Genomic DNA, 27,973 nt, shown 5'->3' with positions numbered 1-27,973 from the left:
TGAAGTGCATTTGTTTCAATGCGAGAAATGTAACAGGTAAGGCAGATGAACTTAGAGCTTGGATTAGTACTAGGAACTATGATGTTGTTGCTATTACAGAGACTTGGTTAAGCGAAGGACAGGATTGGCAGCTTAATATCCCAGGATACAGATGTTTCAGGTGGGATAGAGGGGGATGTAAAAGGGGTGGGGGAGTTACTGCTGGTTAAGGAGAATATTATAGCTGTACTGCGGGAGGACACCTCAGAGGGCTCATACAGCGAGGCAATATGGATAGAGCTCAGGAATAGGAAGGGCGTAGTCACAATGTTGGGGATTTACTATAGGCCTCCTAACAGCCAGCGGAAGATAGAGGAACAGCTTTGCAGGCAGACTTTGGCAAGGTATAAAAGTAACAGGGAGATTTTAACTTCCCCTATATTGACTGGGACTCACTTTGTGTTAGGGGCGTGGATGGGGCAGGGTTTGTAAGAGCATCCTGGAGAGCTTCTTGAAACAGTATGTGGATAGTTAAACTAGGGAAGAAGCAATACTGGACCTGCTAATGGGGAATGAACCCGGCCAGGTAGTCGATGTTTCAGTAGGGGAGCAGTTCAGGAACAGTGACCACAATTCAGTAAGTTTTAAGGTAGGGGGGGATAAAAATAAAATGGATAAAAATAAAATGGATAAAAATAAGTGTAGTCCTCAAGTTAAGGTGCTAAACTGGGGGAAGGCTAATTAAAACAATATGAGGCAAAAATTAAAGAATGTAGATTGGGGGCAGATGTTTGAGGGCAAATCAACATCTGGCATGTGGGAGGCTTTCAAGTGTAAGTTGATAGGGATTCAGGAGGGGCACATTTGTGTAAGGATGAAGGATGTGTATAGCAAGTTTTGGGAACCTTGGATAACAAGAGATATTGAGAGTCTAGTCAATGAAAAAAAGGAAGCATTGTCAAGACTGGAGGCTGGGAACACACGAAGCAAGTGTGGAATACAAGGAAAGTAGAAATAAACGTAAGCAAAGAATAAGGAGGGCTAAAAGGGGTCACGGAAAATCATTGGCCAGCAGGATTAAGGAAAATCCCAAGGCTTTTTATACATATATAAAGAGCAAGAGGGTAGCCAGGAAGAGGGTTGGCCCACTCAAGGACAGGGGAGGGAATTTATGCGTGGAGCCGGAGGAAATGGGCAAGGATTAAATGAGTACTTTGCGTCAGTATTTACCAAAGAGAAGGACTTGGTGGATGATGAGTCTGGGCACGTTTGAGTCATGTTGAGATCAAAAAGGAGGAGGTGTTGGGGTTCTTGAGAAACATTAAGGTAGACAAGTCCCCAGGGCCTGATGCGATATACCCCAGAATACTGAGAGGCAAGGGAGGAAATTGCTGGGGCCTTGAGAGAAATCTTTGTATCCTCACTGGCTACAGGGGAGGTCACAGTAAGAGTTTTAACAACACCAGGTTAAAGTCCAACAGGTTTATTTGGTAGCAAATACCATAAGCTCCTTCGTCAGATGGAGGTCCCAGAGGATTGGAGAATACTCAGTGTTGATCCTTTGTTGGAAAAGGGTTGCAAGAATAATCCAGGTAATTACAGGCCGGTAAGCCTTACATCAGTGGTAGGGAAATTATTGGAGAGGATTCTTCAAGATAGGATTTACTCCCACTTGGAAATAAGTGGATATATTAGTGAGAGGCAACATGGTTTTGTGAAGGGGAGGTCGTGTCTCACTAACTTGATCGAGTTTTTCAAGGAAGTGACGAAGATGATTGATAAGGGTAGGGCAGAGGATATTGTCTACATGGACTTCAGTAAGACCTTTGACAAGGTCCCTCATGGCAGACTGGTGCAGAAGGTGAAGTCGCATGGGATCAGAGGTGAACTGGCAAGGTGGATACAGAACTGGCTCGGTCATAGAAGACAGAAGGTAGCAGTGGAAGGGTGCGTTTCTGAATGGAGGGCTGTGACAAGTGGCGTTCCTTAGGGATCAGTGCTGGGACCTTTGCTGTTTATAATGTATATAAATGATTTGGAGGAAAATGTAACTGGTTTGATTAGTAATTTTGCGGATGACACAAAGGTTGGTGGATTTGCGGATAGTGATTAGGACTATCAGAGGATACAGCAGGATATATAGATTGGTTGGAGACTTGGGCGGAGAGATGGCAGGTGGAGTTTAATCCAGACAAATGTGAGGTAATGCATTTTGGAAGGTCTAATACAGAGAGGAAATATACAGTAAATGGCAGAACCCTTAAGAATATTGATAGGCAGAGCAATCTGGGTGTACAGGTACACAGGTCACTGAAAGTGGCAACGCAGGTGGAGAAGGTAGCCAAGAAGGCATACAGCATGCTTGCCTTCATCAGCCAGGGCATTGAGTTTAAAAATTGGCAAGTCATTTTGCAGCTTTATAGAACCGTAGTTAGGCCGCACTTGGAATATAGTGTTTAATTCTGGCCGCCACACTACCAGAAGGATGTGGACACTTTGGAGACGATACAAAAAAGATTTACCAGGATGTTGCCTGGCATGGAGGGCATTAGCTATGAGGAGAGGTTGGAGAAACCTGGTTTGTTCTCACTGGAACGAGGTTGAGGGGTGACCTGATAGAAGTCTATGAGGGTCGTGGAATGAGTGGATAGTCAGAGGCTTTTTCCCAGGGTGGAAGAGTCAATTACTAGGGGGCATAGGCTTAAGGTGCGAGGGGCAAGGTTTAAAGGAGATGTATGAGGTGTTTTTTACACAGAGGGTGATGGGTGCCAGGAACTCGCTACAGGGGGAGGTCGTGGAAGCAGATATGGTAGTGACTTTTAAGGGGCGTCTTGGCAAACACATGAATTGGAATGTAATAGAGGGATATGGTCCCCGGAAGGATAGGCGGCAGTCGGGCAGCATAGTCGGTGCAGGCTTGGAGGGCCGAAGGATCTGTTCCTGTGCTGTCATTTTCTTTGTTTTTTGTAATGTTCCAATCAACATTTCCCAGTTTTGTTGTCACCTGTGACAATTTACTGCCACAGTCACTAGGTGGCCCAGTAAAGTCACTCTCCCAACTTTTTGGTCCATGTTGTATACAAAATCTTATCAACTAACCATACATAATGCTAAACAATTTACTGGTGCTGAACTAAGCTTATGGCAGTGGAGCTCATCTCTCAATTTGAGGATGGCATGATGACACTGTGGTTAGCACTGATGCCTCACAGCGGCAGAGACCCAGGTTCGATTCCGGCCTTGGATGATTGTCTGTGTGGAATTTGTACGTTCTCCCCATGTCTGTGTGGGCTTTCTCCGGGTGCTCCATCCAGTTTCATCCCACAGTCCAAAGATGTGCCAGTTAGATGAATTGGCCATGCTAAATTGCCCCTTAGTGCCCAAAGATGTGTCGGTTAGGTGGATTAATGAGGACTAAAGTTGGAGTACAAGATTTTCCCTGTGCTAACTGGTACATGGTCTCCACTTTCTTGAGGCTAATGATGAAACTGCACACGTTTGCTGCTGCCGAGAACCTGTCTGATCAGCTTGATGTCTTCTTGAACATGCACTTCATGGGCGCGATCCTACCACCCACTCACGCTACACTCCCGCCGCAGCAAAGACGGAGATTTTGGCGACAAGCCAAAACTGCAGCAGGATGGGAAAATCCCACTGACATGAACAGTTGGAAAATTCCGGCCCTAATGTTCAGTTACCTGCAATTATATAGGGCTTTCTTTCAATTATACAGGGCCTTGGTGAGGCCACACCTGGAATATTGTGTGCAGTTTTGGTCTCCTTTTCTGAGGAAGGATGTTGTTGCTCTTGAGGGATTGCAGCGAAGGTTTATCAGACTGATTCCAGGGATGGCAGGACTGATGTATGAGGAGAGATTGACTAGGTTAGGATTGTTTTTGCTGGAGTTGAAACGAATGAGGTGGGAATCTCATAGGGACTTTTAAAATTCTAACAGGACTAGATAGGATAGATGCAGGGAGGATGTTCCCGATGGTGGCAGAGTCCAGAACCAGGGATCACAGTCTGAGAATTTAGGGTAGACTATTTAGGACAGAGGTGAGGGGACATTTCTTCACCCAAAGAGTGGTGAGCCTGTGGAATTCATTACCACTGGAAGTAATTGATGCCTAAATGTTGAATGTATTCAAGAGGCTGCTAGATATAGCACTTGGGGCAAATGGGATCAAAGGTTATGGGGGAAAAGCAGGATTAGGTTTTTGAATTGGACGAACAGCCATGATCTTAATGAATGGCGGAGCAGACTTGGAGGGCCAAATGGCCTCCTCCTGCTCCTATCTTCCATGTTTCTAAGATCAGGATTTTCTCTAGATCAGGATTTCCCGAACCTTTCGTGCAGACACAGAAATCAAATGTAAATCATATGGAAATAACAATTTGCATGTGATTAGTGGGCCGAGGACAGTGTTCTCCAGGCCCGCAAGTATCTCCCCCACACTCCTCCCCCTCACAGGATTGGTTCCCTCCAGTGGTGTTTACAAGTGCTCCCCACTACTGAGGAACAGGGACCCTGACGTTGCTGGAGGGAACAGAGGCCATTGAGGTGCCCTGGAAGGTCGGGGGCACAGGTTGGGCTGTGCCAACCTGGCAATGCCAGCCTTGTACCCTGGCACTGCCCAAGGTGCAAACTGGCGCTGCTCACTGAGCACCTTGGCACTGGGCACCGGGCAGTGTCAAGTGGATGGGGCAGAGGGGGTGGGGCGGTGTGGGGGGACCCGCTGCCACTCCGCAAACGGGATCAGTGGGAGAGGAAGGGAGGAGGACGATCGGTGCTGGCCATCGGGGTGGGGTTGTGTTGAGCAGGCCAGGGGGAGGGGGTAAGAACATAAGAAATAGGAGCAGGAGTAGGCCATCTAGCCCCTCGAGCCTGCCCTGCCATTCAATAAGATCATGGCTGATCTGAAGTGGATCAGTTCCACTTACCCGCCTGATCCCTATAACCCCTAATTCCCTTACCGATCAGGAATCCATCTATCCGTGATTTAATCATATTCAACGAGGTAGCCTCCACCACTTCAGTGGGCAGAGAATTCCAGAGATTCACCACCCTCTGAGAGAAGAAGTTCCTCCTCAACTCTGTCCTAAACTGACCCCACATTATTTTGAGGCTGTGCCCTCTAGTTCTAGTTTCCTTTCTAAGTGGAAAGAATCTCTCCACCTCTACCCTATCCAGCCCCTTCATTATCTGATAGGTCTCTATAAGATCCCCCCTCAGCCTTCTAAATTCCAACGTGTACAAACCCAATCTGCTCAATCTCTCCTTATAATCAACACCCCTCATCTCTGGTATCAACCTGGTGAACCTTCTCTGCACTCCCTCCAAGGCCAATATATCCTTCCGCAAATAAGGGGACCAATACTGCACACAGTATTCCAGCTGCGGCCTCACCAATGCCCTGTACAGATAAGAACATAAGAACATAAGAACATAAGAAATAGGAGCAGGAGTAGGCCATCTAGCCCCTCGAGCCTGCCCCGCCATTCAATAAGATCATGGCTGATCTGACGTGGATCAGTACCACTTACCCGCCTGATCCCCATAACCCTTAATTCCCTTACCGCTCAGGAATCCATCCATCCGCGCTTTAAACATATTCAGCGAGGTAGCCTCCACCACCTCAGTGGGCAGAGAATTCCAGAAATTCACCACCCTCTGGGAGAAGAAGTTCCTCCTCAACTCTGTCTTAAACCGACCCCCCTTTATTTTGAGGCTGTGTCCTCTAGTTTTAACTTCCTTACTAAGTGGAAAGAATCTCTCCGCCTCCACCCTATCCAGCCCCCGCATTATCTTATAAGTCTCCATAAGATCCCCCCTCATCCTTCTAAACTCCAACGAGTACAAACCCAATCTCCTCAGCCTCTCCTCATAATCCAAACCCCTCATCTCCGGTATCAACCTGGTGAACCTTCTCTGCACTCCCTCCAATGCCAATATATCCTTCCTCATATAAGGGGACCAATACTGCACACAGTATTCCAGCTGCGGCCTCACCAATGCCCTGTACAGGTGCATCAAGACATCCCTGCTTTTATATTCTATCCCCCTCGCAATATAGGCCAACATCCCATTTGCCTTCTTGATCACCTGTTGTACCTGCAGACTGGGCTTTTGCGTCTCATGCACAAGGACCCCCAGGTCCCTTTGCACGGTAGCATGTTTTAATTTGTTTCCATTGAGATAGTAATCCCATTTGTTATTATTTCCTCCAAAGTGTATAACCTCGCATTTATCAACGTTATACTCCATTTGCCATATCCTCGCCCACTCACTCAGCCTGTCCAAATCTCTCTGCAGATCTTCTCCGTCCTCCACACGATTCACTTTTCCACTTATCTTTGTGTCGTCTGCAAACTTTGTTACCCTACACTCCGTCCCCTCCTCCAGATCATCTATATAAATGGTAAACAGTTGCGGCCCGAGTACCGATCCCTGCGGCACGCCACTAGTTACCTTCCTCCAACCGGAAAAACACCCATTTATTCCGACTCTTTGCTTCCTGTCGGATAGCCAGTCCCCAATCCACTTTAACACACTACCCCCAACTCCGTGTGCCCTAATCTTCTTCAGCAGCCTTTTATGGGGCACCTTATCAAACGCCTTTTGGAAATCCAAAAACACCGCATCCACCGGTTCTCCTCCATCAACCGCCCTAGTCACATCTTCATAAAAATCCAACATGTTCGTCAAGCACGACTTTCCCCTCATGAATCCATGCTGCGTCTGATTGATCGAACCATTTCTATCCAGATGCCCTGCTATCTCCTCCTTAATAATGGATTCCAGCATTTTCCCTACTACAGACGTTAAGCTGACCGGCCTATAGTTACCCGCCTTTTGTCTCCTTCCTTTTTTAAACAGCGGCGTAACATTAGCCGTTTTCCAATCAACCGGCACTACCCCAGAATGCAACGAGTTTTGATAAATAATCACTAACGCATCCACTATTACCTCTGACATTTCTTTCAATACCCTGGGATGCATTCCATCCGGACCCGGGGACTTGTCCACCTTCAGTCCCATTAGTCTACCCAGCACTGCCTCTCTGGTAACATTAATCGTATTAAGTATTTTTCCTGCTGCCAACCCTCTATCGTTAATATTTGGCAAACTATTTGTGTCCTCCACCGTGAAGACCGACACAAAAAACTTATTTAAAGACTCAGCCATATCCTCATTTCCCACTATTAACTCCCCCCTCTCGCCCTCCAAGGGTCCAACATTCCCTCTAGCCACTCTATTCCTTTTTATATATTTATAAAAACTTTTACTATCATTTTTTATATTAATTGCTAGCCTAGCTTCATAGTCTATCCTTCCTTTCTTTATCGCTTTCTTAGTCTCTCTTTGTTGTTTCTTAAATTTTTCCCAATCACTTGTTTCTCCACTATTTTTGGCCACTCTGTACACAGTTGTTTTTATTTTAATACTCTCCTTTATTTCCTTCGTTATCCACGGCTGGTTCTCCCTTTTCTTACAATCCTTGTTTTTTGCTGGAATATATTTTTGCTGAGAACTGAAAAGGATCTCCTTAAAAATCCTCCACTGTTCCTCAGCTACCCTACCTGCCAGCCTGCTCTCCCAGTCTACCTTAGCCAATTCATCCCTCATCCTATCATATTTCCCTCTGTTCAAACAGAGGACACTGGTTTGAGACCAAACTTTCTCCTCTTCCATCTGAATCAGAAATTCGACCATATTGTGGTCACTAGACCCAAGAGGGTCCTTCACAATAAGATCCTTAATTCTACCTACCTCGTTACACAATACCAGATCCAAAATAGCTCGTTCCCTCGTCGGTTCCGTAACATGCTGTTCAAGGAAACTATCCCGACAGCATTCTAAGAACTCTTCCTCCATTCCACCCTTACCGACTTGAGTCTGCCAGTCAATGTGCATGTTGAAGTCCCCCATGATTATTGCCGTTCCGTTTTTACACGCATCCCTTATCTGCTTGTTTATAGCCCTCCCTACCTCAACATTATTATTCGGGGGCCTATATACCACACCTACTAGTGTCTTTCTCCCTCTACTATTCCTCATCTCTACCCATAATGATTCCACGTTTTGTTCCTCAGAGCCTATGTCATCCCTCAGTACTACCCTGATATTATCTCTTATTAATAGCGCGACCCCACCACCTTTTCCTTCCTGTCTATTCTTCCTAAACGCCTGATACCCCTGGATATTCATCTCCCAGTCCTGGTCACCTTTCAGCCACGTTTCTGTAATGGCCACTAGATCGTACCCACTTGTGCTGATTTGCACCATCAACTCATTCACCTTGTTCCGAATGCTTCGTGCATTCAGGCAAAGTGTCCTTATTCCAGCTTTTATCTGAACCCGCTTTGATGAGTCGCGAACACCGTCTCCCTCTACTCCCTTATCTAAATTACCGCCTTCATTCACTTGCACCCTCTCCTCTACCATTAATTTTGTAATTCCCCTTACCCCTGCATCCTCCCCCCCATCAATTAGTTCCTTGATCCTAGTCAACTCTTCTAGCTCCCCTCCCCCCAACCTATCTAGTTTAAATTCTCCCCAGTAGCCTTAGCCAACCTACCGGCCAGGATATTGGTCCCCAGCAAGACATCACTGCTTTTATAATCTATCCCCCTTGCGATATAGGCCAACATCCCATTTGCCTTCTTGATCACCTGTTGCACCTGCAGACTGGGTTTTTGCGTCTCGTGCACAAGGACCCCCAGGTCTCTCTGCACAGCAGCATGTTGTAATTTCTTTCCATTTAGATAATAATCCAATTTGCTATTATTTCTTCCCAAGTGAGATCTGGGCTTGCGGGGGAGTGGGGAGGGGAGGGTCGGGGACGACAACAACATCGGGGCTGGCCCGTGTGGGGTGCTCAGAAGGCCAGCAACGGGGAGGTTGCAGAGCTGGCCAACGATCGGGAGGACCAGCAATTGGAGGCTGGCAATGGGGGGCCACTGTGCATGTGTCAATCTCCACACTGACAGATCAGCATATGGGAAATGGCCTGCTCAGCGTTATGCTGCCAATCTCTCAAGCGGGAATATGTCCCGCCCCCTGCTTACCAGAGTGAATCACGCTGAGGTACTCTGCAATGTTGAAAATGTTGAAGATTCACTCTGGTAAGTACGCCCAATAAATGGGCTGGGAATACTACCGTTTTCCCATACGTTGGCCACTTAGTTTTTTTTTAAAGAATCTTGGCCCAGACCTATAAGCACCTCCGATTTTGCGTCCAACCCCTGATGTTGGAAGATATGAAGGCCAGTCTAGCCACCTTCATGGGGAAACCTTCACAAATAAAAGGCACTACAGTCGCCCTAGTGCCTTATAAACAACAATCAGCTCATCTCTCATTCATTGTTGTACGGGGACACAGGGAGAGATTGACTCTAGCAGATTCGGCTTAACTGGTTGGAGATCTTCAGGCTAAGCGTAAGGTAACTGTGTGAGGTTATCAGTGGATACCCTGGAATCTTACAGGAGGGCCTGGGGGAAATAGAAGGAGCTAAGGCCAAGATCTGCATTGACCCAGACACTACACCGAGGTATTTCAGAGACAGGCCAGTCCTACTCCATGCTGGAGAAGGTGGAAACTAAACAGAGTGACTTGAAAGTTTGGTATAATAAAGCCGGTGCAATTTTCAGAATGGCCCACACCAGTAGTCCTTGTTCTTAAAACTGACATATCAGTTCCTCTTTGCGGGCACTATAAACAACAGATGGTCAATCAGGTCGCCAAACTTGATAGGTATCCTATGCATCGGATTGAAGATCTGTGCACCAAGTTAACAGGTGGCAAGATGTTCTCCACGTTGGATATGAGCCACACCTATCTCCAGTCTTATTTGGACAAGTCATCTGGGATTTATGTGACACTCATCGCATGTAAGGGAGTATACCCATTTGCGTTTTGGGGTTTCATCAGTGTATGCCATCCCCCAGAAGCTTATGGAAAACATTCTTCAAGGGCTACCCAAGGTCACAGTATACATGGATAATGTCTTGTTCATGGGGGCTTCAGAAGAGGAACATTTACCCAATCCAGAAGAAGTTCTGCAATGGTCCAGGGCAGGAGTCCACTTGAAGAGGGAGAAATACATTTTCCATGTGGCTGAAGTAATCTATTTAAGCTACCAAGTAGATGTCAAGGGGTTACATCCAGTAGAGGATAAAGTAAAGGCCATTAAGGAGGCATCATGGACCTAAACCCCTGTCTGGGGTTAGTCATTATTCGTAAAATCTATCCCAAATTTGGCTTCCATGCTGGCCCCCTTGCAAACTTGACTACGAAAATACCACAGATGGTCTTGGAGAGCTTTACAGACAGAGGCTTTTTCTCAGGTCAGACATCTTACTCATCCATTTTGACCTGAAGAAATAACTTATTTTAACCTGCGACACTTCCACATACGTGGTTGGTGCAGTGCTGTCACATTGCTGAAAAGACGGGACAGTGAAGCCCATCATGTATGCCTCCAGGGCCCTTTCACATACAGATGCTTATGCGGAATTTGGATGTGGTTGCGGTGACGGAAACTTGGTTAAAAGAAGGACAGGACTGGCAGCTGAATATTCCGGGGTATCAGTGTTTTAGGCGAGACAGAGGAGGGGCTAAAAAAGGTGGGGGAGTAGCGATATTAGTTAAGGAGCATATTACCGCGGTGCAGAGGGTAGACAACTTAGAGGGGTCATGTACTGAGTCGCTGTGGGTGGAACTCAGAAACAGGAAGGGTGCAGTCACTATGCTGGGGGTGTACTACAGACCACCCAACAGCCCACGGGAAGTGGAGGAAAGGATATGTCAGGAGATTCTGGATAGGTGCAGAAAAAATAGGGTTGTTGTAGTGGGGGACTTTAATTTCCCTGGCACAGACTGGAAAGTGCTTAGAGCTGGGGGTCCGGACGGGGAGGAATTTGTAAAATGCGTACTGGAAGGTTATTTGGAACAGTATGTAGATAGCCCGACTAGAGAGGGGGCTATACTGGACCTAGTTCTGGGAAATGAGCCCGGTCAGGTCGTCAAAGTTTCGGTAGGGGAACATGTGGCAAATAGTGACCACAACTCTGTTAACTTTAGGATAGTAATGGACAAGGATGAGTGCTGTCCTATGGGCAGGGTGCTAAATTGGGGGAAGGCTAACTATAGCCGGATTAGGCAGGAATTGGTGGATGTTGATTGGGAGAGGATGTTCGAGGGTAAGTCCGCGTCTGGCATGTGGGAGTCTTTTAAGGAACAGTTGATAAGGCTGCAGGACAGGCATGTGCCTGTAAAAAGGAAAGATAGGAAAGGTAGGATTCGAGAGCCGTGGATAACCAGGGAAATTGAGGATCTGATTAAAATGAAAAGGGAGGCATACGTTAAGTCCAGGCAACTGAAAACAGATGGAGCTCTGGAGGAGGAGTAGGAAAGAACTCAAACGGGGAGTTAGAAGGGCAAAAAGAGGTCACGAGATGTTCTTGGCAGGCAGGATTAAGGAGAATCCTAAGGCATTCTATTCATACGTTAGGAACAAAAGAGTTGTCAGGGAGAAAATCGGACCTCTCAGGGACAAAGGAGGGGAATTATGCTTAGAACCCAAGGGAATAGGGGAGATCCTAAATGAATACTTTGCATCGGTATTCACGAAGGAGAGGGGCGTGTTAACCGGGAGTGTCTCGGAGGGAGGTGTTGACCCGTTAGAGAAAATCTCCATTACAAGAGAGGAAGTGTTAGGTTTCTTAGGGAACATTAAAACTGACAAAGCCCCAGGGCCTGATGGCATCTATCCTCGACTGCTCAGGGAGACGAGAGATGAAATTGCTGGGCCTCTGACGGAAATCTTTGTCGCTTCTTTGGACACGGGTGAGGTCCCTGAGGATTGGAGGATAGCGAATGTGGTCCCGTTATTTAAGAAGGGTAGCAGGGATAACCCAGGAAATTATAGGCCGGTGAGCTTGACGTCCGTGGTAGGGAAGTTGTTGGAGAGGATTCTTAGAGACAGGATGTATGTGCATTTAGAACGGAACAATCTCATTAGTGACAGACAGCATTGTTTTGTAAGAGGGAGGTCGTGCCTTACAAATTTGGTGGAGTTTTTTGAGGAAGTGACAAAAACGGTTGATGAAGGAAGGGCCGTGGATGTCGTCGATATGGAATTCAGTCAGGCATTTGACAAAGTCCCACATGGCAGGTTGGTTAAGAAGGTTAAGGCTCATGGGATACAAGGAGAAGTGGCTAGATGGGTGGAGAACTAGCTTGATGCTCTCTCCACTCACATTGTTTCGTTTCCTAAAGACTTGATTAGTTGTAAGTATTCGCATTCCAACCATTATTCATGTAAATTGAGTCTGTGTCTTTATAAGCTCTGTTTGTGAACAGAATTCCCACTCACCTGAAGAAGGGGCTTAGAGCTCCGAAAGCTTGTGTGGCTTTTGCTACCAAATAAACCTGTTGGACTTTAACCTGGTGTTGTTAAACTTCTTACTGTGTTGGCCATAGGAGACAGAGGGTAGTGGTCGAAGGGTCTTTTTCCGGCTGGAGGTCTGTGACCAGTGGTGTTCCACAGGGCTCTGTACTGGGACCTCTGCTATTTGTGATATATATAAATGATTTGGAAGAAGGTGTAACTGGTGTTATCAGCAAGTTTGCGGATGACACGAAGGTGGCTGGACTTGCGGATAGCGAAGAGCATTGTCGGGCAATACAGCAGGATATAGATAGGCTGGAAAATTGGGCGGAGAGGTGGCAGATGGAGTTTAATCCGGATAAATGCGAAGTGATACATTTTGGAAGAAATAATGTTGGGAGGAGTTATACAATAAATGGCAGAGTCATCAGGAGTATAGAAACACAGAGGGACCTAGGTGTGCAAGTCCACAAATCCTTGAAGGTGGCAACACAGGTGGAGAAGGTGGTGAAGAAGGCATATGGTATGCTTGCCTTTATAGGACGGGGTATAGAGTATAAAAGCTGGAGTCTGATGATGCAGCTGTATAGAACGCTGGTTAGGCCACATTTGGAGTACTGCGTCCAGTTCTGGTCGCCGCACTACCAGAAGGACGTGGAGGCGTTAGAGAGAGTGCAGAGAAGGTTTACCAGGATGCTGCCTGGTATGGAGGGTCTTAGCTATGAGGAGAGATTGGTAAGCTGGGGTTGTTCTCCCTGGAAAGACGGAGAATGAGGGGAGACCTAATAGAGGTGTACAAGATTATGAAGGGGATAGATAGGGTGAACAGTGGGAAGCTTTTTCCCAGATCAGAAGTGACGATCACGAGGGGTCACGGGCTCAAGGTGAGAGGGGCGAAGTATAACTCAGATATTAGAGGGATGTTTTTTACACAGAGGGTGGTGGGGGCCTGGAATGCGCTGCCAAGTAGGGTGGTGGAGGCAGGCACGCTGACATCGTTTAAGACTTACCTGGATAGTCACATGAGCAGCCTGGGAATGGAGGGATACAAACGATTGGTCTAGTTGGACCAAGGAGCGGCACAGGCTTGGAGGGCCGAAGGGCCTGTTTCCTGTGTTGTACTGTTCTTTGTTCTTTGAGTGATGATATTCTCAAATTGATAATGAAGGATTGGTGGTCGTATTTGGCGTGAAGAAATTCCACCACCACGTCCACAGTAGATGGGTTTTTATAATTACCGACCATAAACCCTTGCCGGGCCTCTTCAAAGAGGAAATTCCCCCATTACTTGCACTCAGAACGCTGGGCCTTGCCATTGGCAACCTACGAATACATTCTGGAACACTGCTCTAAGGCCTGGATAGTTAATGCAGACGCATTGCCTCCCTTTGCCCACAAGCCTGGTTCCTTTACCAGCAGTCGAAGAAGTTGTGATGACCCTGAACGTTTTGGAGACCTTACCAGTGTCAGCAAGACAGATCAAAGCTTGGATCCAAAACAATCCAATCTTATCCAAAAGTAGGCACATGATCCTAAATGGGGAATTTCAAGGATGTCCTTCCGAAGAAATGACACTCTACCTCTCTACTCTGTTGAAGACAGGATCATTTTTTGGGGATTCTGAGTAATTGTTCTGCCCCCAGGATGACGTCCAACCTTAACAGAACTACATAGTGGCCACCTGGGATTATTAAAAATGCAGGAGTTACATATGATGGCCTGGTCTTGATTCCAACATGACAGACTTGGTAAAGCAATGTGGTTTGTGCCAGGAAAATCAAACAGTTTCCATCCTCAACCTCCCTACCCTCATGAGTGGCCTGGAAGGCCATGGGTGCACGTACATGTTGACTTTGCAGGTACCTTTATAGATTCTATGTTTTTAATCATGGTGGATGCACGCTCTAAGCGGTTAGAGGTGCACCGCATGAGCTCCACGACTACTCAGGCTATACTTGAGAAATTGCAGCAGAGCTTCAGCACACATGGAATACTGGAAGTCCTGGTTTCCGATAATGGCATGGCCTTTACGAGCAGTGATTTCCAGAACTTCATGCTCTCCAATGCTATCTGACATGTCCGGACTCACCTTATCAACCATCATCAAATGGAATGGCAGAACGAGCAGTTTAAACTTTCAAAAATGCCATGTAGAAACAGCTAGTGGCATCCATGGGGACTAAATTGGCACGATTTTTATTTGATTACAGGACCACACTGCACACCACAACAGGTTAAAAGCAAAATACTGTGGATGCTGGAATCTGAAACAAAAACAGAAAATGCTGGAAAATCTCAGCAGGTTTCATAGCATCTGTAGGGAGAGGATAAAGCCAATGTTTCAAGTCTAGATGATCCTTGGTTTAAAACTGAGAGCAAAGAGAATCAGCGGAGATTTATACTATGAGGGTGGGAGGGGCTGGCAGTAGAATGGGACAAAGAGATTGTAAATGGGGATATAGAAGGCTGAGAAGGTGCTAAAAAGTGTCCATTAAGTGACCGGAATGCATGAATGGCAGAACAGTGGTGCAGATTGTTAAAGGACTGCCTGGGGAATGTGACAATTGCCCTGGAAGGGTGGGGGAGGCGGGTGGTGTGCAAGAAGGAAAGCTGGAATGAAAAGTGGAAAAATGGAGGCGAGTGAGAAGGATGATAAAATGGATTAAACAAAATGAAATGAAATAAAATTAATGAAAATGGGGTGAAGGTGGAGAAGAGAATTCATGCTCTGAAGTTGTTGAACTCAATGTTCAGTCCTGAAGGCTATAAAGTACCCAATCAGAAGATGAGGTGCTGTTCCTCTCGTTTGCATTGGGGTTCACTAGAACATTACAAAAGGCCAAGGACGGAAGAAGGAAGACCTATTGGCAGTGCTATTTTGGAAAATGGCATCATCAGAACAGATGCAATCGAGGTGAAGGAATTGAGAGAATGGACTGGAGTCCTTACAGGATGTGGGGTGTGAAGAGCTGTAGTCAAGGTAGTTGTGGGAGTCAGTGGGTTTGTAATGGATACTGGTGGACAGCTATAGGCACCTGCATGGGTCCCAGTTATGCCTGCCTGTTATGGGATATGTGGAGCATTCCCTGTTCCAGTCCTATTCCAGCCCCCTCCCACAGCTTCTTTATCAGTACATCAACGACTATTTCGGTGCCACTTCAGGATCTCGTCTGGACCTGAAAAGATTTATCAATTTTGCTTCCAATTTCCACCCGTCTATCACCTTCACATGGTCCATCTCTGACACTTCTCTTCCATTCCTTGACCACGCTGTTTCCATTTCTGGGGATAAACTGTTCACCAGTGTCTATGATGTAGAAATGCCGGCGTTGGACTGGGGTAAGCACAGTAAGAAGTCTCACAACACCAGGTTAAAGTCCAACAGGTTTATTTGGCACTAGCTTTCGGAGTCTCAGTATCTACCCATGGGCTTTGTGGAATGCGAGCTGCCATATTGAGTGAGCAGGAGTTTATTTAAGCCTGTAACTTTACCCAAACTGGAGCTGTGGATCCTGAGGTGAAGACTATCTGACTGTAAGCTACGGGAGCAGCCTTTTCTTTGGTGCATTATAAAAGGTGCTGGTGACAGAAACTGGCATGTGGCTAAATTAGTACACCAGCCAATACGCAACATGGAAATTTGGAGAAATAATGTGCCTCTGCTTTACTACATTTGAAGTTCCAAATTCTCAGACAAGCAGTCTGGCAAGTCTCAGACAAGCCTTGGCAATTCCCACAGAATGAAGCTGTTAGCTTATCCCTATATTTAAAACAAAATGCAGCTTAAATAACCTCAGAAAATAAGTGAATGTGTAGTATGAGTCAAATACAAAATGAAACTCACGAGTTTTCAGTGAAATACACCAGCAGTGGATGGGGATATTGAATGAGTTAGATTGTTCACCTTTTGTTACGTTTATTATCTGTAACACAATCTGTATGTGGTTGAATTCTAGGCATTTGGCTTAATCCTGACAGTATCTGAATCAGTTTGCTTGTTAATTTACACGTTAAATATATCTTTTTCCAGAAAGTCGATGGCAATAAATTCCAAAGTACTGACAGTAACAGTAAGGCCACAACCCAAGGCCTCAGAACCAATTGTTGTAGAGCTGTCTCATCTTATTAACGTAAGTAATTTTGTTATCACATTCAACCACATTTGGATTTGCATTATTACTGACCTTCTGAACCCAATGACAATTCACCCCCTATAAAAATTGATTTAACAGAACATTTGGAAGCGTTAAGTAAAAGAATAGTATTGAATTTGTTTTAATTAAAGTGCATGTTGAAAACAGTGTTATTATTAAAATTTCAAAATGAAATGTTATGTACCCAAGGGTGAGTCTCAAAAATTGTTCAATAAATTAATCCAACTGGCTATTAACTTCAGTAAGCAAGAAAGACTCAACCTATTGCTCCAATGAATGGTTTCATTCATTTGTAACTCTTGTTTGTGCTATCATAATCCATTAGTAACAGAAAAGTGCTGCTAATTCTGGTGGGCAACTTAATATTGCATCCATCCTGGACAACACAGCAGCAAGCAAAAAAGCCCAAGGTCTATCCTGACATTTTTAGAGCCGCAATTGGGACTGCAATCATTAAAAGCACCCATCAGAGGAAAAGAAAAATTATGCAAGGCTTTGCACTTCCACCTCCTGTCAAAAGGTTCTTATGTGGGTGTTGGGTGAGGACAGGACTGGCCTCTGCTTTGGTACTTTCCCATTCTTGAATAGGTAGTGAAAATGCACCATTTTGAAGAATGGACATCTGTGAAATGAATTGGAAGGCTACCAGAGGACGGATACATACTTGAGTACAATTCAATTGCTTTGGAGAAGACAAAATTGGGATAAGGATTTGAGAATGATGCATTTCAGAAACTGCGTTTGAGTCAAGAATTTTCAATATGATATGTGACGTCAGACACACTCACTATATTAGATGTGAACCTGATTATGACTGACATTAAATTATTATTGCATATAAAAAAGTTCCTTTTGTCAAGCAGGAGTTAGAAAAATGAGCAGTAGGATACCCACGACATCATGCTTCACACAGTGAACATTTTTTGAATCAATTCTGCGTGCCTGCATTCACAGATGAAACTCAGTATCCGTGTCCTACCAAATATTGCTACTGTGAGGATTGAAACTCCAAAGCAGGCTGAAATGTGGGTTCAAATCCTGCATTGTATGCGAAACAGCCCTTGTTTCTAATTTTCTCTGGAGCAGCCAATTAGTAGCTAGAGGGCAGACTCGCCATCCAATTAGGGAGGGGAGGCAAGCTCTCAAACTGAAGGGCCAATCAGAGGACTTGAAAGGCGAAATAGATTGCAATGGAAGGTAAGTAAGAGAGAGCGTGCATCAAGACGAAAGGCAATGCACTCTGTCTTCAACATTTTGAAATTTAAATTAAAAAATAGCTTTTGGCAGCCAGGCCAGCAATGATTGGGAGCTCCAACAGAGCAACCTGAAGCTGCCGCAACACCCAGACAGACAGGAAGATGACCTCTTGGCATCTAAACTGTACCCCCCCACCCCTCTACTGCCTGCAAGATCCTGGAGGCTGACTGGAAAATCCCAGTCAGTTTCCTTTAATTTGTGGACTGGAATGGTCTTTAATGAGTCTTGTTAGCTACCTGCCATGCCATGTGCAAGCGAGGGCTTTGTCGGTCACATATCCCTCCTCTGCAGGAATTGTCTTGTGGTGGACTGGAGCCAGGAAATTGGCGTGCCAGCTATCAGGGTTAGTTTTATCTCCTGTCTACTTCTGCTCCCAGTCACTGGGTGATTTAAAAATCTAGCTCTACCTGTCATAGATACATTCAGGATTATTTTTGAGTTAATGATTTCCTTTGACCCTTCTGTTTATTTTCTGTGTTGATATGTACAAAGTTGGTATATGATATATGACTTTAAAGGTCTGCATTTGGTGGGAAAGATTCTTCGCTCTACATTCCTGACTAGGAGTGAATATTGAAAGATTTCCATCCACAACTGATGAACTTAAATGCATTAGAAAATCTTGCCTTTCATCTCTGGGGACTAGATTTGAACACAGTAAGAGTTTTAACAACACCAGGTTTATTTGGTAGCAAATACCATTAGCTTTCGGAGCGCTGCTCCTTCGTCAGATGGAGTGGAAATCTACTCTCAAACAGGGCACAGAGACACAAGATCAAGTTACAGAATACTGATTATAATGCAAATCTCTACAGCCAACCAGGTCTTAAAGATACAGACAATGTGAGTGGAGGGAGCATTAAGCACAGGTTAAAGAGATGTGTATTGTCTCCAGACAGGACAGCCAGTGAGATTCTGCAAGTCCAGGAGGCAAGCTGTGGGGACTACTGATAGTGTGACATAAACCCAACATCCCGGTTTAGGCCGTCCTCATGTGTGCGGAACTTGGCTATCAGTTTCTGCTCAGCGACTCTACGCTGTCGTGTGTCATGAAGGCCGCCTTGGAGAACGCTTACCCGAAGATCAGAGGCTGAATGCTCGTGACTGCTGAAGTGCTCCCCCACAGGAAGAGAACAGTCTTTCCTGGTGATTGTCGAGCGGTGTTCATTCATCCGTTGTCGTAGCGTCTGCATGGTTTCCCCAATGTACCGTGCCTCGGGACATCCTTTCCTGCAGCGTATCAGGTAGACAACGTTGGCCGAGTTGCAAGAGTAGGTACCGTGTACCTGGTAGATGGTGTTCTCATGTGAGATGATGGCATCCGTGTCGATGATCCGGCACGTCTTGCAGAGGTTGCTGTGGCAGGGTTGTGTGGTGTCGTGGTCACTGTTCTCCTGAAGGCTGGGTAGTTTGCTGCGGACAATGGTCTGTTTGAGGTTGTGTGGTTGTTTGAAGGCAAGAAGTGGGGGTGTGGGGATGGCCTTGGTGAGATGTTGATCTTCATCAATGACATGTTGAAGGCTCCGGAGGAGATGCCGTAGCTTCTCCGCTCCGGGGAAGTACTGGACGACGAAGGGTACTCTGTCCACCGTGTCCCATGTTTGTCCACATCATGACTAGATTTGAACACAGCCCTCACTAAGTGCTCGATTTTTGCCAAATCAGGATGACTTGGAAGCCCTGCAAAAGTGGTAGGCCAATTCAGTTGCGGGATAGTCATGTTCTAGTGCTCCACAAATTTCATGGAGTCAGGCCAGCACCTCAGCAGTGTCTTGAACCACAGCCTGCATGAGGCAGCCTTTTGGCAGGTAAATTTAAAAGGTTCTCCTCATTATGCCCCCAAACAATCTCTATTGTTCATCATGCCCTCATATCAAGATATGTTCCTCCCCAAAACACAAGGACACTTCATGCTAATCTATGACACTTCCATGTCCTTTACCAACTATATACAGTTCAGAAGAAATGAACCTTATAGTAACAATGGAGAGTGGAGAAAAACTTTCAAAAAACATTCATTCATAAAAATATAATTTGGCTCAGAACCCAGACATCCATTAGTCCATTGAAACATCTCAACCCCAGAGAAAATATTGCTTAATTGACAACTCTGGCTTCCTGAGCCCTTCTGTCAATTTCACATTTTTTGTTATATAAGGAAAAATAGGTTTCAAATGTTTGCAGGAGTAAAGTGCGTTTTTTCCTTCCCTCCGGACCATCTTTGCCATTGAGACAAGTAATCCCCGGGTAAGAAAAATGCCTCTTTTTGGTAAATTTGAAGCATATGATACATGCATACAAGACTGGGCCCAATATGCAGAGTGCACGCGTTACTCTTTCCGGTCAACAATAGTGGTCCTGTTGAGGGCACGGGGGTTCCCAACCTTCAGTATAATAAAAAGCCTGACCTACCCAGATGCCCCTAACTCCAAAATCTTTAATGAATTGATGAACTTGGTTAAAAGCTATTCTGACCCAAAACCCTCCATAATACTCCAGCTTTAACATGGCAGGGAGAACCCCTGGGGAATTTGTCACTGATGTGGAGATTTAAGAAAATTGACAGAGTACTTTGAATTTGGGCCCCCCTGCATGACATGTTGCGAGATAGACTGGTCTGCGGAATAACAATGTGACAGTCCAAAATAAATTATTGGCAGAACCCAGTTTGTATCGAAAGAAGGCCATTGAGATAGCACTGTCATTGGAGAATGCAGAGAACGGAGCTCAGCAACTACAAGGGACGTCGGACAGCAGTGTCTCCTGATTGGGGGAGGGGCCTCAAGCAACATGGAAACTACAAAGGTCGTGAATGTCGCCCAATCCATCATGCAAACCAGCCTCCCATCCATTGACTCTGTCTACACTTCCTTAAGGACCCCGCGCACCCCAGACCTTCTCTCTTCCACCTTCTTCAGTCAGGAAAAAGATACAAAAATCTGAGATCACATACCAGCCGACTCAAGAATAGCTTCTTCCCTGCTGCCGTCAGACTTTTGAATGTACCTACCTTGCATTAAGTTTATCTGTCTCTACACCCGAGCTATGACTGTAACACGACATTCTGCACTCTCTCATTTCCTTCTCTATGAACGGTATGCTCTGTATAGCGTGCAAGAAACAATACTTTTCACTGTCTGCTAATACATGTGACAATAATAAATCAAACCAAAATCAAATCATCCATATCTCAACTGAGAGTGGTGGTATTGGTAAAATATAACAGAACCCCTTATAGTGGTGGAGCCCTTGTCACATCGCCAGGTAGGCAAGGAAGGACAAGGAAAACCTTCAGACTCTGAGGGAACATACTCCAGAAGGTTGTACATGCCAGATAGTGAACTATTGCAAGTGCTGCAGAAGACCACAACTGGAGCAAAGATATAGGGATATCCAAAAGCATGCTATTTTGAAAAAAGGCCAAGGTCAGTACTGGACCGTACCTTGTAGTATGCCCATAACAAAAGCAGCGACAATGTGATGCGCATCAATTGGACACGAGGCTCAAAGCTTCGGTAAAAGAAGGCTTTTATTAACTAACAATGGAACTATCAGAACTTTAACACACTATCCCAGACTGAAGGGGTCCCGTCCGAGCAGGGGGTCTTATACCTCTCCCAGGAGGCGGAGCCCGACTGGGATGTGCCACAACAGTAGCAACCACAGGTGTATCAATCCCACCCTAGCCCAACAACAACATTAGTACAATCCCACAGTAACCTATATACATTCCCATAGTGCTGGCCAGCCCTGGCCCAGTGCTATCCAGTGGGAACCAACGATGGTTCACCACATTCACCCCTCCTTTGAGAACAAAGGCCGGCGGGGTACGAAAACAGACTAAAATGTCAACAGATTATAAGTTCAGACGGTCTGGAGGACCGCACCGTCGTTGTGACCTCCTCAATACCGGCAGTGACACCGGAGTAGGCACTTGCGGTGGCGTTCTCCCCAAAACGGCGTCCAGCTGTTCTCCCACGGACTCACAGGCCGGTTGACCCTGATGAAACGGTAGTGCAGGGCTCCTGACACATTCTGCGGTGGCAACGATCTTCGGGGCTCAGGCAAGCTGTGCATTGGAGTAAAACTGTTAAGCACTGGTCCCGATGCTGTCCGCGCCACGTCCGGGGGAGAAATAAGGGATAAGGGATTCGTCACTGGGGGTATGGGAGCGACAGGAGTTGCTACGTCCCCTGCGGGCGCCAGGTCTCGGATCGAGACTGTGTCCTCTCGCCCGTCAGGATATGCCACATAGGCATACTGAGGGTTGGCGTGGAGGAGGTGGACCTGTTCGACCAAGGGGTCGGACTTGCGGGCCCTTACATGTCGCCGCAGGAGGACGGGTCCTGGGTACGTCAACCAGGCTGGTAAAGATATCCCCGAGGACGACTTCCGAGGGAATGAGAATATCCTCTCGTGGGGAGTAGCATTGGTTGCCGTACACAGGAGGGAGCAAATGGAGTGTAGCGCATCAGGGAGGACCTCCTGCCAACGGGAGACTGAAAGGCCTTTGGACTTCAACGCCAATAGGACAGCCTTCCAGACTGTAGCATTCTCTCGTTCCACCTGTCCATTACCCCTAGGGTTGTAACTCGTGGTCCTACTAGAGGCAATCCCGTATGAGAGCAGGAATTGCCTCAAGTCATTGCGGTTAATGGTCCGATATACGCAGCTGGATGCGTATCCTCTCCCGCGCATATCTGATATGGTCAATCAGATTGCGCAGTACCGGATGTTCTCCACCATAGACCTTAAGTCCGCCTACCACCAACTCCCCATTCGCCCAGAGGACCGACAATACACGGCCTTTGAGGCGGATGGTCGTCTGTATCATTTCCTCAGGGTTCCATTTGGTGTCACCAATGGGGTCTCGGTCTTCCAGCGTGCTATGGACCGAATGGTGGACCAGAACAGGCTGCGGGCTACCTTCCCGTACCTGGATAATGTCACCATCTGCGGCCGTGATCAGCAGGACCATGACACAAATCTCCAGAACTTCTTACGCACTGCATCCCGCCTGAATTTAACCTACAACAGGGAGAAGTGTGTATTCCGTACGCGCCGGTTAGCCATCCTGGGATACGTGGTGGAAAACGGGGTCATTGGCCCTGATCCAGACCGTATGCGCCCCCTTGCTGAACTTCCCTTGCCCGCTAGCGCAAAAGCACTGAGAAGATGCCTAGGCTTCTTCTCCTATTATGCGCAGTGGGTCCCCAACTACGCGGACATGGCATATCCTGACGGGCGAGAGGACACAGTCTCGATCCGAGACCTGGCGCCCGCAGGGGACGTAGCAACTCCTGTCGCTCCCATACCCCCAGTGACGAATCCCTTATCCCTTATTTCTCCCCCGGACGTGGCGCGGACAGCATCGGGACCAGTGCTTAACAGTTTTACTCCAGTGCACAGCTTGCCTGAGCCCCGAAGATCGTCGCCACCGCAGAATGTGTCAGGATCCCCTGCACTACCGTTTCATCAGGGTCATCTGGCCTGTGAGTCCGTGGGAGAACAGCTGGACGCCGTTTTGGGGAGAACGCCACCGCAAGTGCCTACTCCGGTGTCACCGCCGGTATTGAGGAGGTCACAACGACGGTGCGGTCCTCCAGACTGTCTGAACTTATAATCTGTTGACATTTTAGTCTGTTTTCGTACCCCGCCGGCCTTTGTTCTCAAAGGAGGGGTGAATGTGGTGAACCATCGTTGGTTCCCACTGAATAGTACTGGGCCAGGGTTGGCCAGCACTATCCAGTGGGAACCAACGATGGTTCACCACACAATGCAACTAAATCATATCTTCACAACAAAGATTGCCCCCATAATGGTGGAGTTCTTAGTAAATGGTCACCCATTAAAAATGTAAGTGGTTATGGGGGCTGCATTCTCTGCTATTGGAGAGGAGAATTATGATCATGTCTGTGCTGTTGTTCAGCTCCTGAACTTAGAAAACACAAAGGCCAGGCAGGCCATCTACACTGGGGAACCATTGCAGTTACAGGGCACCACAGCGACCTTGGTGACTTACGGCAGCAGTCAGTTCGATTTCCACTCATCATTGTATGGGCACAAAGACCTAGCCTTATGGGGTGAGATTAGCTCCAATACAACAGACTATACTTCAGGCTGGATGCAGGGGAATGTATGAAATCCTCAATAAGTACCCTGAAATTTTACAGTAAGGGCGTGGAAAGATAAAGGGAGCCAAAGCTAAGATGTCGTCGAGCCTGATGCTATGCCTAAGTATTTTAGAGCAAGACCAGTTCCGTACCCCCATTAGAAAATGTAGACAGAACTATAATGCCTGGAAAAGCTGGGCATAGACCCATATAATTTGTAGAATGACCTGCACCTGTTGTTCCTGTCCTTAAGCCAGATAAGCCAGTCTGACTTTGTGGAGACTGTCAATAGGGTTTCTAAACTTGACAGATATCCCATGCCCTGGATTGAAGACCTGTACACTAGGTTAACTGGAGGCCAAGCATTTTCAAATTTGGACATGAGCCATGCATAACTTCAACTTGAATTGGATGAGCCTTCCTGAAAGTACGTAACAGTTGATATGCACAAAGGCCTATACAAGTATACTTACCTGCCCTTCAGGATCGCGACTGCATGTTCCATTTTTCAATGGATCATGGAGAAAATACTCCAAGGGTTACCTCAGGTAGTGATGAACCTGGATGTTGTCTTGATCACAGAAACTTTGCAATGCGAACACCAAGGAAACCTGGAAGAGGTCTTACAGCAATTCTTGGAGGTCAGGATATGTCTGAAAGGGGTTAGTTGGATGGCAAGGGCCTTCATTTGGTAGAGGACAAAGTGAGGGTCATAAAGGAGGTGCCAATTTCAAGAGATCCCGTGGAATTGAAATCTTTCCTGAGATTAGTGAATTATTACAGGGAGTTTATTCCGGATTTAACTTCTTTACTGGCCCCCTAACGTATCATACTATGGAAATATCAAAGGTAGTCTTGGGGGTTGCCACAGCTGGAGGCTTTCAGCAGCGTTAAACAGAAACTTTGGTCCTTTAATTTATTGGCCGATTTTGATACCAAAAAGGCCCTATCTTGACATGTGATGCCTCCCCTTGTGGTGTTGGAGTGGTACTATCACATTGCTAGAGAAATGGAACAGAGAAGCCTATTGCGTATTCATCTCGGACCCTCTTGGACACTGAGCGAAGGTATTCCCAGACCAAAAGAGTGAGGTTGGCAGTTGTCTCTGGTGTTAAAAATTCCATCAATACATCTACAGTAGATGCTTCATGCAATACACCCTTTGCCTCTGCCCAGATGTAGCTTTGTGCCTTGTTACTGATGGCTTACAAATACCTCCTGGAGCAGTGCCCTGGGACCCAGACAACTAAAGTCCATTGTCCATAAGCCCAGCTTTGTTACTAGCTGTGGGAGAGGTTGTGATGACCCTCAACCTTTTGCTGAGGTCTGCAAGGTAAATCATGACCTGGATGCAAAAGGACCCAATCCCATCTAAATTCAAACATATAGGCTGGAATTCGCCAGCCGTTTACACCGGTGGGATTCTCCAATCCGGCCGACAGCGCACCTCCCACCCACGGTTTTCCTGCCGGCGTGGGGTGATGTCAATATGAATTCCCTATAACAGTGGCGGGCTAGAGAATCCCGCCACTAGCAAAAAACGTACCACCTCCTGCTGGCAGGAAACACATGGCTGGGAGGCCAGAGAATCTAGCACATAATAATTCATGGGGGCCTCAGAGGATAGCTGTCAGATGAAATGAAACACTAATTGATGAAGGAAGATGAGCTCAGTGTTGAGGATGGCATCATCCTCTGGGGTTCCCGCCCTCACCCAGGGTGGCGTCCAATACTTATAGAATTACACCGTTGCCACCCTGGGACTTCGAAGATGAAAATGCTAGCCAGGAGCTACATATGGTGGCCCAGCCTTGACACAGACAATACCAACTTGGTCAGACAGTGTGAGTCATGCCAAGAGAATCAAAGCTCCCCTTCTCATGGAGTGGCCTGGTAGGCCCTGGGTGTGACTGTATGTAGACTTTGCCCAGCCTTTTTTGGATTCCATGTTCTTAATTATGGTTGACATGCATTCCAAATGGTTGGAGATACATCACATGGGGTCCACCACTTTCTGTGGGAAACCATGACAAAGTTTCTACACCGCACAGGATACCTGAAGTCCTGACCTTGGCGCTGCCTTTACAAACACTGAGTTTCAGACCTTTATGCTTTCAAATGAAAGCAAGCCCATTTGGATAGTTCCTTATGTGCGGCATGGTAGCTCAGTGGTTAGCTGCCTCATGGCATAAGGACCCCATGTTCAATTCCTGGCTTGGATGACTGTGCAGAGTCTGCACATTCTCCCTGTATCTGCGTGGGTTTTCTCCGGATGCTCCGGTTTCCTTCCACAGTCCGAAAAACCTGCTGGTTAGGTGCATTAGCCATGCTAAATTCTCCCTCGGTGTACCCGAAAAGGCGCCGGAGTGTGGCGACTAGGGGATTTTCACAGTAACTTCATTGCAATGTTAATGTAAGCCTACTCATGACACTAATAATACTCTTTTTATCACCTGTCATCGAATGGGTTGGCTGAATGAGCATTGCAGACTTTTAAACTCAATACGAAGAGGGAGATTTCAAATAAGATTAAACTTATTGTTCCCAAACCTGGAGGGGAAGGTGGAGTCCCAACAAGAAAACCAGAGGAAGAACTATGATTCTGCAAGGACATAAAGAATGTTCAAAACTGCTGATCCAGTCTACGTGAGGAACTTTAGGGACAGCCTCAGTTAGATCCCTGCGATCAGAATGGAAAAATGGGGCCCATGTCTTATAACGTCCCAGTGCAGGGCAAAATTGTCAGGAAGCATCTCGGCCATCTCAGGAGTAGGAAGCCCACGCCAGTACAGGCCTCATTACCATGGGGACGAACACTGCCAGATTTGAGCTACAACTAGAAGTCAATCCTACATTTGCCCATCTGGGTGATGAGGACATGGATTTTGAGATGGAAGCTGAAGAGACTCGCGCCCCAACTGAAGCAAGACCTCAGGAAGAACCAGCGTCAGTGGCTTTACGGTGCTCTCTTCGGAAGTGAAGGTCTCCAATCAGCTTCACACCCCTGGATCGGTCCTGCCTCCAATCAATTCCAGGATGATCACAAAGTGACGGAAAAGGCCCTCCCATGGCAGAGGTGTTGGGGAAGAAATGGACTTGAGGGGGAGAGATGCTGTGATATCCACGAGGAATCGTCAATAGATGTCCCTGTGGGCTTCGTAGAACATGAGCTCCCTTATTAGGTGAGTGGAGGCTCGTCTAATACGGAAGGTGCAGCGGGGAGTTTAAAACTCACTCGCTCCACTCAGTCCCGCAGTCAAAAGTCTGACCTGTACTGTGTAGCCGCTGAGCAGCACTTGTAAATAAAGGGTGACTGTGACGGAAGAAGGCCTTGGTAAGATTATTACACTCTCCATAATCTTTGTGTTGTACTCAACATGGGAATACTTGTTAACATAAGATGCCAAACTTCAAAAAATTTTAATTTTGAACACCGACCGACATCTCTCGTCTAGACAAGGGCCAAATGATAAATGTACAATTTATCATTGATTGAGAAATAAAACAGATGGTTAAATGTTGTAATTGAATGTTAGGGTTGTGCTGACATTCATGGACTATTCTAGTTGTGCTTGTGTAGTTTATGAAACCATCAGAATCACTTATTTTTGTTCCGAGTTTTTAGTTTTCTGTCATATCTGATATTCTAAATGTATTATTATGCTAGAGTGATATGTATTTATAAATATTTCAATTCTGGTTTTTATAGGGAACATCTGACTCGCACTGTGTTGTTTGGGATGACTCCAAAACGTAAGTGCCACTAACAATTTTTCACACTTGCCATGATCAACATACATGTGTTTATTTCACCAATTTAAGAATGAGATTCTGCATAAAATACTCATGGAGTATGGGGTCAGTTTAGCTTAGTTGATTGACAGCTGGTTAACGATGCAGAATGACGCCATCAGCTTGTGTTCAATTCCCGTACTGAGGTTATTCATGAAGGCCCCACCTTCTCATCCTTGCCTGAGGTGTAGTGATCCTCAGGTTAAATCACCACCAGTCAATGCCTATGGTCGTCTGAGACTATGGTGACTTTACCTTCACTCATAGAGAGTTACATGTTATAAG

The 27,973-nt window shown here is 46.3% G+C and overlaps 1 protein-coding gene across 1 annotated transcript in view; it reads left to right on the top strand.

The window, feature by feature from the left end:
• The window catches only part of LOC144509533 (adhesion G protein-coupled receptor B2-like), a 962,811-nt gene that overhangs the window by 588,608 nt on the left and 346,230 nt on the right, over positions 1-27,973 (top strand). Inside the window, exons 15-16 of the mRNA XM_078238437.1 lie at positions 16,403-16,502; positions 27,606-27,649. Coding sequence (XP_078094563.1) covers positions 16,403-16,502; positions 27,606-27,649 — 144 coding nt within the window. The remainder of the gene's footprint in view (positions 1-16,402; positions 16,503-27,605; positions 27,650-27,973) is intronic.

Source organism: Mustelus asterias, chromosome 21 (assembly GCF_964213995.1).
Source record: "Mustelus asterias chromosome 21, sMusAst1.hap1.1, whole genome shotgun sequence".
Classification (NCBI taxonomy): Eukaryota; Metazoa; Chordata; class Chondrichthyes; order Carcharhiniformes; family Triakidae; genus Mustelus; species Mustelus asterias.
The sequence above is the reverse complement of the archived record's forward strand: the minus strand, read 5'-3'. Positions and strand labels throughout refer to the sequence as shown.